The 17,341-nt window shown below is 42.3% G+C and overlaps 1 protein-coding gene across 2 annotated transcripts; it reads right to left on the minus strand.

Moving 5' to 3' along the window:
* Positions 1–6,362: 6,362 nt before the first annotated feature.
* Positions 6,363–17,229, minus strand: LOC106592896 (butyrophilin subfamily 1 member A1). Of its 2 annotated transcripts, XM_045687201.1 has the most exons (7): positions 17,106–17,229; positions 16,650–16,718; positions 14,715–15,065; positions 14,289–14,570; positions 12,736–12,852; positions 12,377–12,397; positions 6,363–6,429 (listed from the first exon to the last, which is right to left on the minus strand). In XM_045687201.1, the coding sequence occupies exons 2-7, from the start codon at positions 16,714–16,716 to the stop codon at positions 6,401–6,403; spliced, it is 867 nt and encodes a 288-aa protein (XP_045543157.1). In that variant the 5' UTR covers positions 16,717–16,718; positions 17,106–17,229; the 3' UTR covers positions 6,363–6,400. The 2 variants fall into 2 exon arrangements, with proteins under 2 accessions (XP_045543157.1, XP_045543156.1); XM_045687200.1 differs by lacking the exon at positions 17,106–17,229 and having other exon boundaries at positions 6,364–6,429; positions 16,650–16,871.
* Positions 17,230–17,341: the final 112 nt, after the last annotated feature.

Raw genomic sequence — 17,341 nt, forward strand, 5'->3', positions numbered from 1 at the left:
TTAATGACTCAACCTAATTTATATACTTCTTCCTGTGTATTGTTATATCTCTTCCTTTTCTCTATATGTAATAATGAAGTCAATGTAAACAATCATTAACATAACACTACAAAAAATCTATTTCTCTCTAACTCCTTGTCTCATATAATTTCACAACAGATAAAAGATCAGGAACATTAATCACACTTTGTGTTCCTACTTCACTAGAAGTTACATTCTATAGAAGAACATTGGTTATAATTTATAGTATACTCCTTCTTCCCAACTTTATATTAACTAATTACATACTAGAGTAGTCTCTCTCTGGACTCCTCGTTTCAATCCAATGTGTGTCTATACGGCTAACACTTCACGCTGAGAGTACATTTTAAAGGCATTTTCCACCTGCATTCGCATAATCCCATTCATAGATATACTGCACATATGTACTCAAACTTAAACTACCTTTAAAGTCTGTTATAGTTGTGCTTTGTTATAATGTATATTATTTGAATTGATCCCGGCCCTTGTCTCATACCACTGTTCTACCATCAGAAGGAACAACTAGGCCAATCAGGTGTTCAGAGAGGGTAGAGAGAGGGAGTAATGACCCTTTCCGGTCACAACTTGCAGACTTGTTTACGCTGCTAGTGCTTTTGTTGCCGATCTTACTTTTGCTACCTTAACGGTTTTTTACTTTTTCATTACCGTATATTTTACTTTTTCCCTCACTCAACTTTTTCATTCATATTTTTACCTTTTTCCCTCACTCAACTTTTTTTTCATTCAATTTTTTTCCACCGGAGGTTTTATCTGGACATGGTTCATCAGGACTTCAAACAGCCGAAGCTAAGTAACATTAACACTTGATGCCTTCTAATTGCAGTCGTTGTACTCTATAATATACAGGAGAACGATAACGCTTTACGGCAAGGATAGCTGTGCTGCAAGCCCAGCTTCAGACGCAATCGTTAGCAAGGGTAATTTCAGTGTAGGAAAGGATGAAACAGCGTCTGTGCCACCAGTAAGGTACAGATAGTAACGTTAGTATAAACCCCCGCGCACGGTCCCCGCGGCGGACAACTTTCTCATGGCTTCTGGAGGAAACGCTGTAGGAATGCTCAACCGGTGTCGCTTATTCAGCCGGCAGAAACTTTCAACCGGTTCTCCCCATTAAGCGAGTCGGAGTCGGAGGCCGAGACTTCTCTGGTCTCTACTCCTCCCGTTGTGGGGTCTGAGGCGACGGCTCCCACCATTAGCTCTGACAAATTGAAAACCCTAGTCATTGGCGACTCCATTACCCGCAGTATTAGACTTAAAACTAATCATTTAGCGATCATACACTGTTTACCAGGGGGCAGGGCTACCGACGTTAAGGCTAATCTAAAGGCGGTGCTGGCTAAAGCTAAAACTGGCGAAAGTGTAGAGAGTATTGAGATATTGTTATCACGTCGGCACCAACGATGTTAGGATGAAACAGTCAGAGGTCACCAAGCGCAACATAGCTTCAGCGTGTAAATCAGCTAGAAAGATGTATCGGCATCGATTAATTGTCTCTGGCCCCCTCCCAGTTAGGGGAGTGATGAGCTCTACAGCAGAGTCTCACAACTCAATCGCTGGTTGAAAACTGTTTTCTGCCCCTCCCAAAAGATAGAATTTGTAGATAATTGGCCCTCTTTCTGGGACTCACCACAAACAGGACCAAGCCTGGCCTGTTGAGGAGTGACGGACTCCATCCTAGCTGGAGGGTGCTCTCATCTTATCTACGAACATAGACAGGGCTCTAACTCCTCTAGCTCCACAATGAAATAGGGTGCAGAAGGCAGGCAGCAGGCTGTTAGCCAGCCTGCCAGCTTAGTGGAGTCTGCCACTAAGCACAGTCAAGCGTAGTCAGCTCAGCTTCCCCATTGAGACCGTGTCTGACGTCCTCGGTCTAGGTTGGGCAAAATTAAAAATGGCGGTGTTCCGCTTTAGCAATCTCACTAGTATAAAGACCTCCTCCATTCCTGCCATTATTGAAAGAGATTGTGATACCTCACATCTCAAAATTGGGTTACTTCATGTTAGATCCCTCGCTTCCAAGGCAGTTATAGTCAATGAACTAATCACTGATAATAATCTTGATGTGATTGGCCTGACTGAAACATGGCTCAAGCCTGATGAATTTACTGTGTTAAATGAGGCCTCACCCCCTGGTTACACTAGTGACCATACCCCGTGCATCCGGCAAAGGCGGAGGTGTTGCTAACATTTATCATAGCAAATTTCAATTTACCAAAAAAAACAATGACGTTTTCGTCTTTTGAGCTTCTAGTCATGAAATCTGTGCAGCCTACTCACTCACTTTTTATAGCTACTGTTTACAGGCCTCCTGGGCCATATGCAGTGTTCCTCACTGAGTTCCCTTGAATTCCTATCGGATCTTGTAGTCATAGCAGATAATATTCAAATTTTTGGTGACTTTAACATTCACATGGAAAAGTCTACAGACCCACTCCAAAAGGCTTTCGGAGCCATCATCGACTCAGTGGGTTTTTGTCCAACACTGTCTCTGGACCTACTCACTGCCACAGTCATACTCTGGACCTAGTTTTGTCCCATGGAATAAATGTTGTGGATCTTAATGTTTTTCCTCATAATCCTGGACTATCGGACCACCATTTTATTACGTTTGCAATTGCAACAAATAATCTGCTCAGACCCCAACCAAGGAGCATTAAAAGTCGTGCTATAAATTCTCAGACAACCCAAAGATTCCTTGATGCCCTTCCAGACTGCCTCTGCCTACCCAAGGACGTCAGAGGACAAAAATCAGTTAACCACCTAACCGAGGAACTCAATTTAACCTTGCGCAATACCCTAGATGCAGTTTCACCCCTAAAAAACTAAAAACATCTGTCATAAGAAACTAGCTCCCTGGTATACAGAAAATACACGAGCTCTGAAGCAAGCTTCCAGAAAATTGGAACGGAAATGGCGCCACACACCAAACTGGAAGTCTTCCGACTAGCTTGGAAAGACAGTACCGTGCAGTATCGAAGAGCCCTCACTGCTGCTCGATCATCCTATTTTCCAACTTAATTGAGGAAAAGTAAGAACAATCCGAAATTTCTTTTTGATACTGTCGCAAAAGCTAACTAAAGCAGCCTTCGCAAATGGAGGATGGCTTTCACTTCAGCAGTAATACATTTATGAACTCCTTTGAGGAAAAGATCATGATCATTGAAAGCAAATTACAGACTCCTCTTTAAATCTGGGTATTCCTCCAAAGCTCCATTGTCCTGAGTCTACACAACTCTGCCAGGACCTAGGATCAAGGGAGATACTAAAGTGTTTTAGTACTATATCTCTTGACACAATGATGAAAATAATCATGGCCTCCAAACCCTCAAGCTGCATACTGGACCCTATTCCAACTAAACTACTGAAAGAGCTGCTTCCCTGTGCTTGGCCCTCCTATGTTGAACATAATAAACGGCTCTCTATCCACCGGATGTGTACCAAGCTCACTAAAAGTGGCAGTAATAAAGCCTCTCTTGAAAAAGCCTCTCTTGATCCAGGAAATTATAAAAAACTATCGGCCTATATCGAATCTTCCATTCCTCTCAAAATTTTAGAAAAAGCTGTTGCACAGCAACTCACTGCCTTCCTGAAGACAAACAATGTATACGAAACGCTTCAGTCTGGTTTTAGACCCCATCATAGCACTGAGACTGCACTTGTGAAGGTGGTAAATGACCTTTTAATGACGTCAGACCGAGGCTCTGCATCTGTCCTCGTGCTCCTAGATCTTAGTGCCGCTTTGATACCATCGATCACCACATTCTTTTGGAGAGATTGGAAACCCAAATTGGTCTACATGGACAAGTTCTGGCCTGGTTTAGATCTTATCTGTAGGAAAGATATCAGTTTGTCTCTGTGAATGGTTTGTCCTCTGACAAATCAATTGTAAATTTCGGTGTTCCTCAAGGTTCCGTTTTAGGACCACTATTGTTTTTCACTATATATTTTACCTCTTGGGGATGTCATTCGAAAACATAATGTTAAATTTCACTGCTATGCGGACGACACACAGCTGTACATTTCAATGAAACATGGTGAAGCCCCAAAATTGCCCTCGCTAGAAGCCTGTGTATCAGACATAAAGAAGTGGATGGCTGCAAACTTTCTACTTTTAAACTCGGACAAAACAGAGATGCTTGTTCTAGGTCCCAAGAAACAAAGAGATCTTCTGTTGAATCTGACAATTAATCTGGATGGTTGTACAGTCGTCTCAAATAAAACTGTGAAGGACCTCAGCGTTACTCTGGACCCTGATAACTCTTTTTGAAGAACATATCAAGACTGTTTCAAGGACAGCTTTTTTTCCATCTACGTAACATTTGCAAAAATCTGAAACTTTCTGTCCAAAATGACGCTAGAAAAATTTATCCATGCTTTTTGTTACTTCTAGGCTGGACTACCGCAATGCTCTACTTTCCGAGCTACCCGGGATAAAGCACTAAATAAACTTCAGTTAGTGCTAAATACGGCTGCTAGAATCCTGACTAGAACCAAAAAATTTGATCATATTACTCCAGTGCTAGCCTCCCTACACTGGCTTCCCTGTTAAGGCAAGGGCTGATTTCAAGGTTTTACCCTGCTAACCTACAAAGCATTACATGGGCTTGCTCCCTACCTATCTTTCCGATTTGGTCCTGCCGTACATACCTACACGTACGCTACGGTCACAAGACGCAGGCCTCCTAATTGTCCCTAGAATTTCTAAGCAAACGGCTGGAGGTAGGGCTTTCTCCTATAGAGCTCCATTTTTATGGAATGGTCTGCCTACCAATGTGAGAGACGCAGACTCAGTCTCAACCTTTAAGTCTTTACTGAAGACTTATCTCTTCAGTAGGTCCTATGATTAAGTATAGTCTGGCCCAGGAGTGTGAAGGTGAACGGAAAGGCTGGAGCAACGAACCGCCCTTGCTGTCTCTGCCTTGCCGGTTCCCCTCTTTCCACTGGGATTCTCTGCCTCTAACCCTATTACAGGGGCTGAGTCACTGGCTTACTGGTGTTCTTCCATGCCGTCCATGGGAGGGGTGCGTCACTTGAGTGGGTTGAGTCACTGACGTGGTCTTCCTGTCTGGGTTGGCGCCCCCTTGGGTTGTGCCATGGGCGGAGATCGTTGTGGGCTATACTCGGCCTTGTCTTAGGACGGTAAGTTGGTGGTTGGAGACATCCACTCTAGTGGTGTGGGGCTGTGCTTTGGCAAAGTGGGTGGGGTTATATCCTGCCTGTTTGGCCCTGTCCGGGGTATCATCGGATGGGACCACAGTGTCTTCTGATCCCTCCTGTCTCAGCCTCCAGTATTTATGCTGCAATAGTTTATGTGTCGGGGCTAGGGTCAGTCTGTTACATCTGGAGTATTTCTCTTGTCTTATCCGGTGTCCTGTGTGAATTTAAATATGCTCTCTCTAATTCTCTCTTTCTCTCTTTCTGTCTTTCTCTCGAGGACCTGAGCCCTAGGACCATGCCTCAGGACTACCTGGTATGATGACTCCCTTGCTGTCCCCAGTCCACCTGGCCGTGCTGCTGCTCCAGTTTCAACTGTTCTGCCTATGGAACCCTGACCTGTTCACCGGACGTGCTTGTTGCACCCCCGACAACTACTATGATTATTATTATTATTTGACCATGCTGGTCATTTATGAACATTTTAACATTTTAACATCTTGACCATGTTCTGTTATAATATCCACCCTGCACAGACAGAAGAGGACTGGCCACCCCTCATAGCCTGGTTTCCTCTCTAGGTTTCTTCCCAGGTTTTTGGCCTTTCTAGGGGAGTTTTTCCTAGGGAGTTTTCCTAGCCACCGTGCTTCTTTCACATGCTTTGCTTGCTGTTTGGGGTTTTAGGCTGGGTTTCTGTACAGCACTTTGAGATATCAGCTGATGTAAGAAGGGCTATATAAAAATACATTTGATTGATTGATTTGATTGATTTGAATCAGAAGTTGAAACAATAACAAAGCGTGATCCCAGCCACTGTTGTTTTGGTAAAAAGCTGATGGAGGGTCTGGAGAAATAATATTACTCCCAAATTCATAGACAGAGCTATGGATGCAAGCACTGACCATCCATGATACTGTATCAACATTTTAGTTTCAAATATGTTTGGAGGCTATATAGTGTTTGTTTACATTTTCTTTGTTTACAAACATTGAGGTTAAAAAAAAAACTTGAATTTTTGGAGTACGGCGTTAAACTAAGCTCTTTAATATTTAATAAGTTATATTCTTCAAGAATTAATTGGTACATATAATACATTTATCAGTCCAAAATGGATGTATCGACTACCGATTGCCCTTTGTGGTCAACAAATAAATAAACATAAAATGTGCTTTCATAAATCTAGCAAAGTGATGATCTGAAGCCACTACTTACCCTTCTCCTCCATGATTTCATCTGTAAATATGTAGAGTAGATGGAAGACAGTGAGAACATTATTAACATGAACACTAGAAGATGTAGTCTCTCTCTGGGACTCCTTGTCTCATATCAATGTTCCAACATCAGATGAAAGTCAGGGAACATTAATATGCAGAACATTGTGCGTTTCCTACTTCACTAGAAGTTAGATCTACGGAAGAGACATTGGTTTACAGTTGAAGTCGGAAGTTTACATACACCTTAGCCAAATACATTTATACTCAGTTTTCACAATTCCTGACATTTAATCCTTGTAAAAAATCCCTGTTTTAGGTCAGTTAGGATCACCACTTTATTTTAAGAATGTGAAATGTCAGAATAATAGTAGATAGAATTATTGATTTATTTCAGCTTTTATTTCTTTCATCACGTTCCCAGTGGGTCAGAAGTTTACATACACTCAATTAGTATTTGGTAGCATTGCCTTTAAGTTGTTTAACTTGGGTCAAACGTTTTGGGTAGCCTTCCACAAGCTTCCCACAATAAGTTGGGTGAATTTTGGCCCATTCCTCCTGACAGAACTGGTGTATCTGAGTCAGGTTTTTTAGGCCTCCTTGCTCGCACGTTTTTTTCAGTTCTGCCCACAAATTTTCTATGGGATTGAGGTCAGGGCTTTGTGATGGCCACTCCAATACCTTGACTTTGTTGTCCTTAAGCCATTTTGCCACAACTTTGGAAGTATCCTTGGGGTCATTGTCCATTTGGAAGGCCCATTTGCGACCAAGCTTTAACTTTCAGTCTTGAGATGTTGCTTCAATATTTCCACATAATTTTCCTTCCTTATGAAGCCATCTATTTTGTGAAGTGCACCAGTCCCTCCTGCAGCAAAGCACCCCCCACATCATGATGCTGCCACCCCGTGCTTCAAGGTTGGGATGGTGTTCTTCGGCTTGCAAGCCTCCCCCCTTTTTCCTCCGAACATAACAATGGTCATTATGGCCAAACAGTTCTATTTTTGTTTCATCAGACCAGAAGACATTTCTCCAAAATGTACGATCTTTGTCCCCATGTGCAGTTGAAAACCGTAGTCTGGGTTTTTTATGCCGGTTTTGGAGCAGTGGCTTCTTCCTTGCTGAGCGACCTTTCAGGTTATGTCGATATAAATGGCGTAGCAGTGGGATGTTTTCATTGTCTTATCCCGTCCCTTGTATATATTGTTTCTTTCTTTGTATATATTTTTTTATCTAATTTGTCCATCTACGGACTGAACATACTCTCCTGCAACCCGCCTCACCCATTGCGTTATGGATCTGCTATTTTTTATACGTTAGAAACGTAACCCCCTTCAAGCTAGCCAGCTACTAGCTAGTAGTCAGTTAGCCGCTGCTAGTTAGCCATCACCGTTAACTGGGACATCTGCCAGCTTTAGCCCGGTCAACTCCTGCCAGCCTGCACAGCGCGATATCAACCCAGAGCATATCGGACTGCTTTTCTCCACCATATCTCTGGATTCCTACCGCAAGCTCTGAACCTTTACTCCGGATCATCGCAGTTAGCTAGCTGCTATCCGACTGGCTACTCCTGGCTAACGCCTCTGTCCCAAAGCATGCACCAGTTAGCCTGGAGCTAGCCTTGAATCTAGGCCCATCTCCCAGCTAGCTGAATAGATCTATCAAGCAATTCCTGAGCTTCAATTAACTCTTTTGCCAATTGGCCTGGACCCCTTGCTGCCAACACGGAGCCCTGCCGATCCATCCCAACTGGTCTGCTGACGTAACCGTCCGAGGGGGTTTCAACAGGCTCCCCCGTTGCGATGTCCCCCTGAGGCCCATCTGCTAGCCTGCTGCTAGCCCCGGCCTGCTAGCTGTCTGAATCTGTGCCTCCAACTCGCCTAGCTACTCACTGGACCCTATGATTACTCGGCTATACATGCCTCTCCCTAATGTCAATATGCCTTGTCTATTGCTGTTTTGGATAGTAATTTTTGTCTTATTTCACTGTAGAACCTCCAACCCTGCTCAATATGCCTTAGCTAGCTCTGTTGTTCCACCCTCCACACATGCGGTGACCGCACCTGGCTTAAATGGTGCTTCTAGAGACAATACCTCTCTTATTGTCACTCAATGCCTAGGCTTACCTCCACTGTACTCACATCCTACCATACCTTTGTCTGTACATTATGCCTTGAATCTATCCTTCTGTGCCCAGAAACCTGCCCCCTTTACTCTCTTTTCCGAACGCATTAGACGACCAGTTCTTTTAGCCATTAGCCGTACTCTTACCCTACTCCTCCTCTGTTCCTCTGGTGATGTAGAGGTTAACCCAAGCTCTGCAGCCCCCAGCATCACTCCCATTCCCCAGGTGCTCTCATTTATTGACTTCTATAACAATAAAAGCATTTGTTTCAAAACAATTCAAGCTTCTTCTTTTAAAATCCACCTTTCCAGAAACAAGTCTCTCACCGTTGCCGCTTGTTATAGACCCCCATCAGCCCCCAGCTGTGCCCTGGACACCATATGTGAATTGATTGCCCCCATCTATCTTCAGAGTTCGTACTGTTAGGTGACCTAAACTGGGATATGCTTAACACCCCGGCCATTCTACAATCTAAGCTAGATGCCCTCAATCTCACACAAATTATCAAGGAACCTACCAGGTACAACCCAAAAATCGTAACCACGGGCACCCTCTTAGATATCATCCTGACCAACTTGCCCTCTAAGTACACCTCTGCTGTCTTCAACCAGGATCTCAGAGTTCACTGCCTCATTGCCTGCGTGCGTAATGGGTCCACGGTCAAACGACCACCCCTCATCACTGTCAAACGCTCCCTAAAACACTTCAGCGAGCAGGCCTTTCTAACCAACCTGGCCCGGGTATCCTGGAAGGATATTGACCTCATCCCGTCAGTAGAGGATGCCTGGTTGCTCTTCAAAAGTGCTTTCCTCTCCATCTTAAATAAGGCATGCCCCATTCAAAAATGTTGAACTAAGAACAGATATAGCCCTTGGTTCACCCCAGAATTGACTGCCCTTGACCAGCACAAAAACATCCTGTGGCGTTCTGCATTAGCATCGAATAGCCCCCTGCGATATGCAACTCTTCGGGGAAGTCAGGAACCAATATACTCAGTCAGTTAGGAAAGCTAAGGCTAGTTTTTTCAAACAGAAATTTGCTTCCTGTAGCACTAATTCCAAAAAGTTTTGGGACACTGGAAAGTCCATGGAGAATAAGAGCACCTCCTCCCAGCTGCCCACTGCACTGAGGATAGGAAACACTGTCACCACCGATAAATCTACGATAAGCGATAATTTCAATAAGCATTTTTCCACAGCTGGCCATGCTTTCCACCTGGCTACCCCTACCCCAGTCAACACCTCAGCACCCCCTGTAGCAACTGCAGGATCCCTACAAATCAGCTGGGCGAGATAATCTGGACCCTCTCTTTCAAAAAATGATCTGCCGAAATTGTTGCAACCCCTATTACTAGCCTATTCAATCTCTCTTTCGTATCGTCTGAGATCCACAAAGATTGTAAAGCTGACGCGGTCATCCCCCCTTTTTAAAGGGGTGTCACCTTAGACCCAAACTGTTATAGACCTATATCCATCCTGTTAATAAACAGATCACCAACCATTTTGAATCCCACCGTACCTTCTCCACTATGCAATCTGGTTTCCGAGCTGGTCATGTGTGCACCTCGTCCACGCTCAAGGTCCTAAACGATATCATAACCGCCATCTTACTGTGCAGCAGTCTTCATCAACCTGGCCAAGGCTTTCGACTCTCAATCACCGCATTCTTATCGGCTGACTCAATAGCCTTGGCTTCTCAAATGACTGCCTCGCCTGGTTCACCAACTACTTCTCAGATAGAGTTCAGTGTGTCAAATCGGAGGACCTGTTCTCCGGACCTCTGGCAGTCTCTATGGGGGTGCCACAGGGCTCAATTCTCGGGCCGACTCTTTTCTCTGTATATATCAATGATGTTGCTCTTGCTGCTGATGATTCTCTGATCCACCTCTACACAGACGACACCATTCTGTATACATCTGGCCCTTCTTTGGATACTGTGCTAACAAACCTCCAAACAAGCTTCAACGCCATACAACACTCCTTCCGTGGCCTCCAACTGCGTTTAAATGCTAGTAAAACTAAGTGCATGTTCTTCAACCAATTGCTGCCCGCACCCTCCCGCCCAACTAGCATTACTATTCTGGACAGTTCTGACCTAGAATATGTGGACAACTACAAATACCTAGGTGTCTGGTTAGACTGTAAACTCTCCTTCCAGACTCACTTTAAGCATCTCCAATCCAAAATTACATCTAGAATCGGCTTCCTAATTCGCAACAAAGCCTCCTTCACTCATGCCGCCAAACATACCCTCGTAAAACTGACTATCCTACCGATCCTTGACTTCGGCGATGTCATTTACAAAATAGCTCCCAACACTCTACTCAGCAAACTGGATGTAGTCTATCACAGTGCCATCCGTTTTATCACCAAAGCCCCCATATACTACCCACCACTGCGACCTCTATGCTCTCGTTGGCTGGCCCTCATTACATATCCATCGCCAAACCCACTGGCTCCAGGTCATCTATAAGTCTTTGCTAGGTAAAGCCCCGCCTTCTCAGCTCACTGGTCACCATAGCAACACCCACCCATAGCACGCGCTCCAGCAGGTATATTGCACTGGTCATCCCCAAAGTCAACACTTCCTTTGGCTGCCTTTCCTTCCAGTTCTCTGCTGCCAATGACTGGAACGAATTCCAAAAATCTCTGAAGCTGGAGTCTTATATCTCGCTCTCTAACTTTAAGCATCAGCTGTCAGAGCAGCTTACAGATCACTGTACCTGTACACAGCCAATCTGTAAATAGCACACCCGACTACCTCATCCCCATATTATTACTACCCTCTTGCTTTTTTGCACCCCAGTGTCTCTACTTGCACATCATCATCTGCACATATATCACTCCAGTATTAATGCTAAATTGTAATTATTTTCGCCTCTATGGCCTATTTATTGCCTACCTCCCTACTCTTCTACATTTGCGAAACTATACATAGATCTTTCTATTTTTCTTTTCTTTTGTGTTATTGACTGTACGTTTGTTTAAATGTGTAACTCTGTGTTGTTGTTCTTGTCGCACCACTATGCTTTATCTTGGCCAGGTCGCAGTTGTAAATGAGAACTTGTTCTCAACTGGCCTATCTGGATAAATAAAGGTGAAATTAAAAAATAAGAAAAATATAGGACTCATTTTACTGTGGATATAGATACTGTTGTACCTGTTTCCTCCAGCATCTTCACAAGGTCCTTTGCTGTTGTTCTGGGATTGATTTGCACTTTTCGCGTCAAAGTATCGTTCATCTCTAGGAGACAGAACGCGTCTCCTTCCTGAGCGGTATGACGGCTGCGTGGTCCCATGGTGTTTATACTTGCATACTATTGTTTGTACAGATGAATGTGGTACCTTCAGGCATTTGGAAATTGCTCCCAAGGATGAACCAGACTTGTGGAGGTCGTAACAATATTTTTTCTGAGGTCTTGGTTGACTTCTTTTGATTCTCCCATGATGTCAAGCAAAGAGGCACTGAGTTTAAAGGTAGGCCTTGAAATACATCCACAGGTACACCTCCAATTGACTCAAATGAAGCTTCTAAAGCCATGACAACAATTTCGGAGATTTTTCAAGCTGTTTAAAGGCACAGTCAACTTAGTGTATGTAAACTTCTGACCCACTGGAATTGTGATACAGTGAATTATAAGTGAAATAATCTGTCTGTAAACAATTGTTGGAAAAATTACTTGTGTCATGCACAAAGTAGATGACCTAACCGACTTTCAAAAACTATAGTTTGTTAACAAGAAATTTGTGGAGTGGTTGAAAAACGAGTTTTAATGACTCCAACCTAAGTGTATATAAACTTCCGACTTCAACTGTGTATAACGTTATGATCTGAAGACAATACTTACCCTTCTCCTTCTTGTGGTAATCTGTAAACATGTAGAGTAGATGGAAGACAGTGACAACATCATTAACATGAACACTAGAAGCTTTAGTCTGTTTAGTTAATCTTTATCTATTATCACACCTGCAGATTAAAATCAGTCATCAGTGCCAACATGTGAATCACCTGCAGATTAAAATCAGTCATCAGTGTTAACATGTGAATCACCTGCAGGTTAAAATCAGTCATCAGTGTTAACATATTAGTCACCTGCACATGTAGTATATTATCCTGTATCCTTAGAATACAACCACTGTGAATGTGTTGAGGTTGAAAAAAGCACTGGAAAAAAACAATTCAACATTCGTGACATCTTTCCATTACCTTTCTGATTGCATATGCAGTAGATAGCCAGAGCTAACCCAATCACAGTGACGGCTCCCAGACAGCATAACAGAATGAAGGCCATTCTCAATGGGGTTGCGTAATCAAATAACTCACCTAAAACACACACATCATTACACATTACATTTACATTTAAGTCATTTAGCAGACGCTCTTATCCAGAGCGACTTACAAATTATCAACAACAGGGTTTGGTATTAATACTACCACACATCATTACACATCAACAACAGGGTTTGGTACTAATACTACCACACACATCATTACACATCAACAACAGGGTTTGGTACTAATACTACCACACATCATTACACATCAACAACAGGGTTTGGTACTAGTACTAACACACACATCATTACACATCAACAACAGGGTTGGGTATTAATACTACCACACATCATTACACATCAACAACAGAGTTTGGTACTAATACTACCACACATCAACAACAGGGTTTGGTACTAATACTACCACACACATCATTACACATCAACAACAGGGTTTGGTACTAATACTACCACACATCATTACACATCAACAGGGTTTGGTACTAATACTACCACACATCATCACACATCAACAACAGGGTTTGGTAATAATACTACCACACATCATTACACATCAACAACAGGGTTTGGTACTAATACTACCACACATCAACAACAGGGTTTGGTACTAATACTACCACACATCATTACACATCAACAACAGGGTTTGGTATTAATACTACCACACATCAACAACAGGGTTTGGTACTAATACTACCACACATCATTACACATCAACAACAGAGTTTGGTACTAATACTACCACACACATCATTACACATCAACAACCCGGTTTGATACTAACACTACCACACATCATTACACATCAACAACAGGGTTTGTTACTAATACTACCACACATATCATTACACATCAACAACAGGGTTTGGTACTAATACTACCACACATCATTACACATCAACAACAGGGTTTGGTACTAATACTACCACACATCATCACACATCAACAACAGGGTTTGGTACTAATACTACCACACACATCATTACACATCAACAACCCGGTTTGATACTAACACTACCACACATCATTACACATCAACAACAGGGTTTGTTACTAATACTACCACACATATCATTACACATCAACAACAGGGTTTGGTACTAATACTACCACACACATCATTACACATCAACAACAGGGTTTGGTACTAATACTACCACACATCATTACACATCAACAACAGGGTTTGGTACTAATACTACCACACACATCATTACACATCAACAACAGGGTTTGGTTCTAATACTACCACACATATCAACAACAGGGTTTGGTACTAATAATACCACACATATCAACAACAGGGTTTGGTACTAATACTACCACACAGCAGTGGAGTGTATCATAATAAACACTAATCTTTTGTATTGTTGTCTCAAAGCCTTTGGTTAAAACATATACTGGACATTAACACATCAATATCTCTAGTGTTTCATGTCTAAATAATATTATGTTGTTACTCACTAGGGAGGTGAACCTCTGTCTCCATCTTCTCATTGATCCGGCTCTGTTGGACTCTGCAGGTAAAGCGGTTGGTGTCAGTCTCCTGGACAATGACATGTTGTTTGACTCTGTAGAATCCCTTGAAGTCTCTGTGTGTTTCAGGAGGTCCAGCAGAGAGATGGACTCCTTTACTGTCCAGCCACGCCAGCTCAGGCTCAGGGTGCCAGCCTTCTGATTCACACAGCAGACCCATCCCTCCCTCTCTGTGTCCCTCAATGGACACCACTGGCTTGGATCCTACAGCTACAGACACACAGATAGACTGGATGTTAACTGGTGACAGGCTGTGAACAAATAGACACATACTGTATCCAGTAATATGAAGAAAAGAGTTGATGTCATTGTACTGTAGTTAGATTATTACATTAACATGAAAATAAACCTCACCTTTAACGAGGACTTGAATAGTGAAATCATCATACCAGCTCTTTGCCTTAATAAAGCATTTGTAACGTCCCTCATCAGTGCCTTGTACCCTGGTCAGTTTCAAAGAGGTGTTTCCCCTCCACAGCTCCTCTTCAAACAGTGAAGTTCTTCCTCTATAGTAGGGAATCTGATAATCTCGTATGATTCTGTGGTTTTGGTAACGATAGACACGACTGTCTTTGAAGTCCAGGTTCAGCCAGTCCACTGTCATGTCCTCAGCGCTGATGTTGGGTTTGAGGTAACATGGCAGAATGATGTCATCACCAGCCACAGCAACAATGGGATCAGTTGGACCAAGAACCTCAAACTTCTCTGAAGAGAACAGACAGATTAACAGTTTCAATAGTTTAAAGTGGTCGTCCCTCTCATCTGCACTGATCTGAAATACACTGTAGCATATATAGTAGTACTATACTACTATACACTGTAGTGTATATATAGTAGTACTATACGCTGTAGTATATATAGTAGTACTATACTACTATACACTTTAATATATATAGTAGTACTATATACTGTAGTATATATAGTAGTACTAGACACTGTAGTATATATAGTAGTACTAGACACTGTAGTATATATAGTAGTACTATATACTGTAGTATATATAGTAGTACTATACTACTATAAACTGTAGTATATATAGTAGTACTATACTACTATACACTTTAGTATATATAGTAGTACTATACACTGTAGTATATATAGTAGTACTATACACTGTAGTATATATAGTAGTACTATACTCTGTAGTATATATAGTAGTACTATACACTGTAGTATATATAGTGGTACTAGACACTGTAGTATATATAGCAGTACTATACACTGTAGTATATATAGTAGTACTATAGGGTGGATGCCTACAGAAGAGTTGGATTCACCTTTAGTTTAGTTTTTACATCAGTGCAGAGGAAGGAAAGGAGACTAGGAGAGGAATCCACCTTAGGTTATGCACCTTAACACTACACAAGCAACTAAAGACACAATGAGATAATATTAATCACACACACACATACACCAGTGCAGATGAAGGAAAGGAGACCAGGAGAGGAAATCACCTTAGGCCAGACACCCTAAAGGGATCTCCACAGTTTACCCAACGGAGCCGACGGACAAAAGTACGTAGAACTATGTAGACAGAGAAGCAAAAGGACCTCCGTCGGCTCCATTTGTTTAGACCGTGTAGAACCCTTAAGACCACAATAGTGACTAAAGACACAATGAGATCATATTAATCACACACACAGAGGTATTAAAGGCAGTGAGATATTAAATGTGTATTCTACTGTTGTCATAAGGATTGGACCAAAATGCAGCGGGAATATGTATACTCATCTTCTTTTTATTTGAAGAAGGGGAAACAACTAAATACGTATACAAAAAAAAAACGAAACAGTCCTGTCAGGTGCAACAAACACTAAACAAGGAACAACTACCCACAAATCCCATAGAAAAAACACCCCTCTTAAATAGGACCTTCAATTAGAAGCAACTAGGAGCAGCTGCTTCCAATTGAAGGTCAACCCAACAAACATCACATAGAAATAGACATACTAGAACTAACATAGAAATAGACTGACAAGAACATAACCCAACAAACCCCAAAACACTCTAAACAAACACCCCTCTTAAAACAGAACATAGCCCAACAAACCCCGAAACACTCTAAACAAACACCCCTCTTAAAACAGAACATTGCCCAACAAACCCCGAAACACTCTAAACAAACACACCCCTGCCACGTCCTGACCAAACTACAATAACAAATAACCCCTTATACTGGTCAGGATGTGACAACTGTACTCAGAGCCTGCTGTGTGTAGGAAATGTAGAAGAATCACACACACAGAGGTATTAAAGGCAGTGAGATATTAAATGTGTATTCTACTGTACCAGAGCCTGCTGTGTGTAGGAGATGTAGAAGAATCACACACAGACAGTCTAGTTGAGTCACCTTCATTCCTGAAGAAGACAATTACATTCATCATAAAGATAAAGACTAACATAACTTGAAACCAGGAAAGCAATACTGTAGCATTAATTCTACAATAACAATGGATAGCTCCCTCACGACGCCAGGACAGCGGAGTCAATCACCACCTTCCGGAGACACCTGAAACCCCACCTCTTTAAGGAATACCTAGGATAGGATAAAGTAATCCTTCTAACCCCCCTTAAAAGATTTAGATGCACTATTGTAAAGTGGTTGTTCCACTGGATATCATAAGGTGAATGCACCAATTTGTAAGTCGCTCTGGTTAAGAGCGTCTGCTAAATGACTTAAATGTAAATGTAAATGTAATAACATAGTATAACACATTTCAAAAGACAACTAGCTGATACATTTACCTGGTTGAATCAGTGCTATTGAGGCACTGCAGCCTTGTCTGATAAATGTACTAGTGTTCTGTAATCAAACTATTGTGATGTGATCAAACTACCTTATTCTTTCTATTCCTTGGAACAAGAACCTGTTCAACTGCATAGCTGCACACAACTGTTGCATAGTGAGCTCAGAATCAGATAACATGGGAGTGAACTGTGGGGGTGAAATTTGGTTGTAGTTTCCGAGCCTGGCTGATGTG

The sequence above is a fragment of the Salmo salar genome, chromosome ssa01 (genome assembly GCF_905237065.1).
Source record: "Salmo salar chromosome ssa01, Ssal_v3.1, whole genome shotgun sequence".
In the NCBI taxonomy this organism is placed as follows: domain Eukaryota; kingdom Metazoa; phylum Chordata; class Actinopteri; order Salmoniformes; family Salmonidae; genus Salmo; species Salmo salar.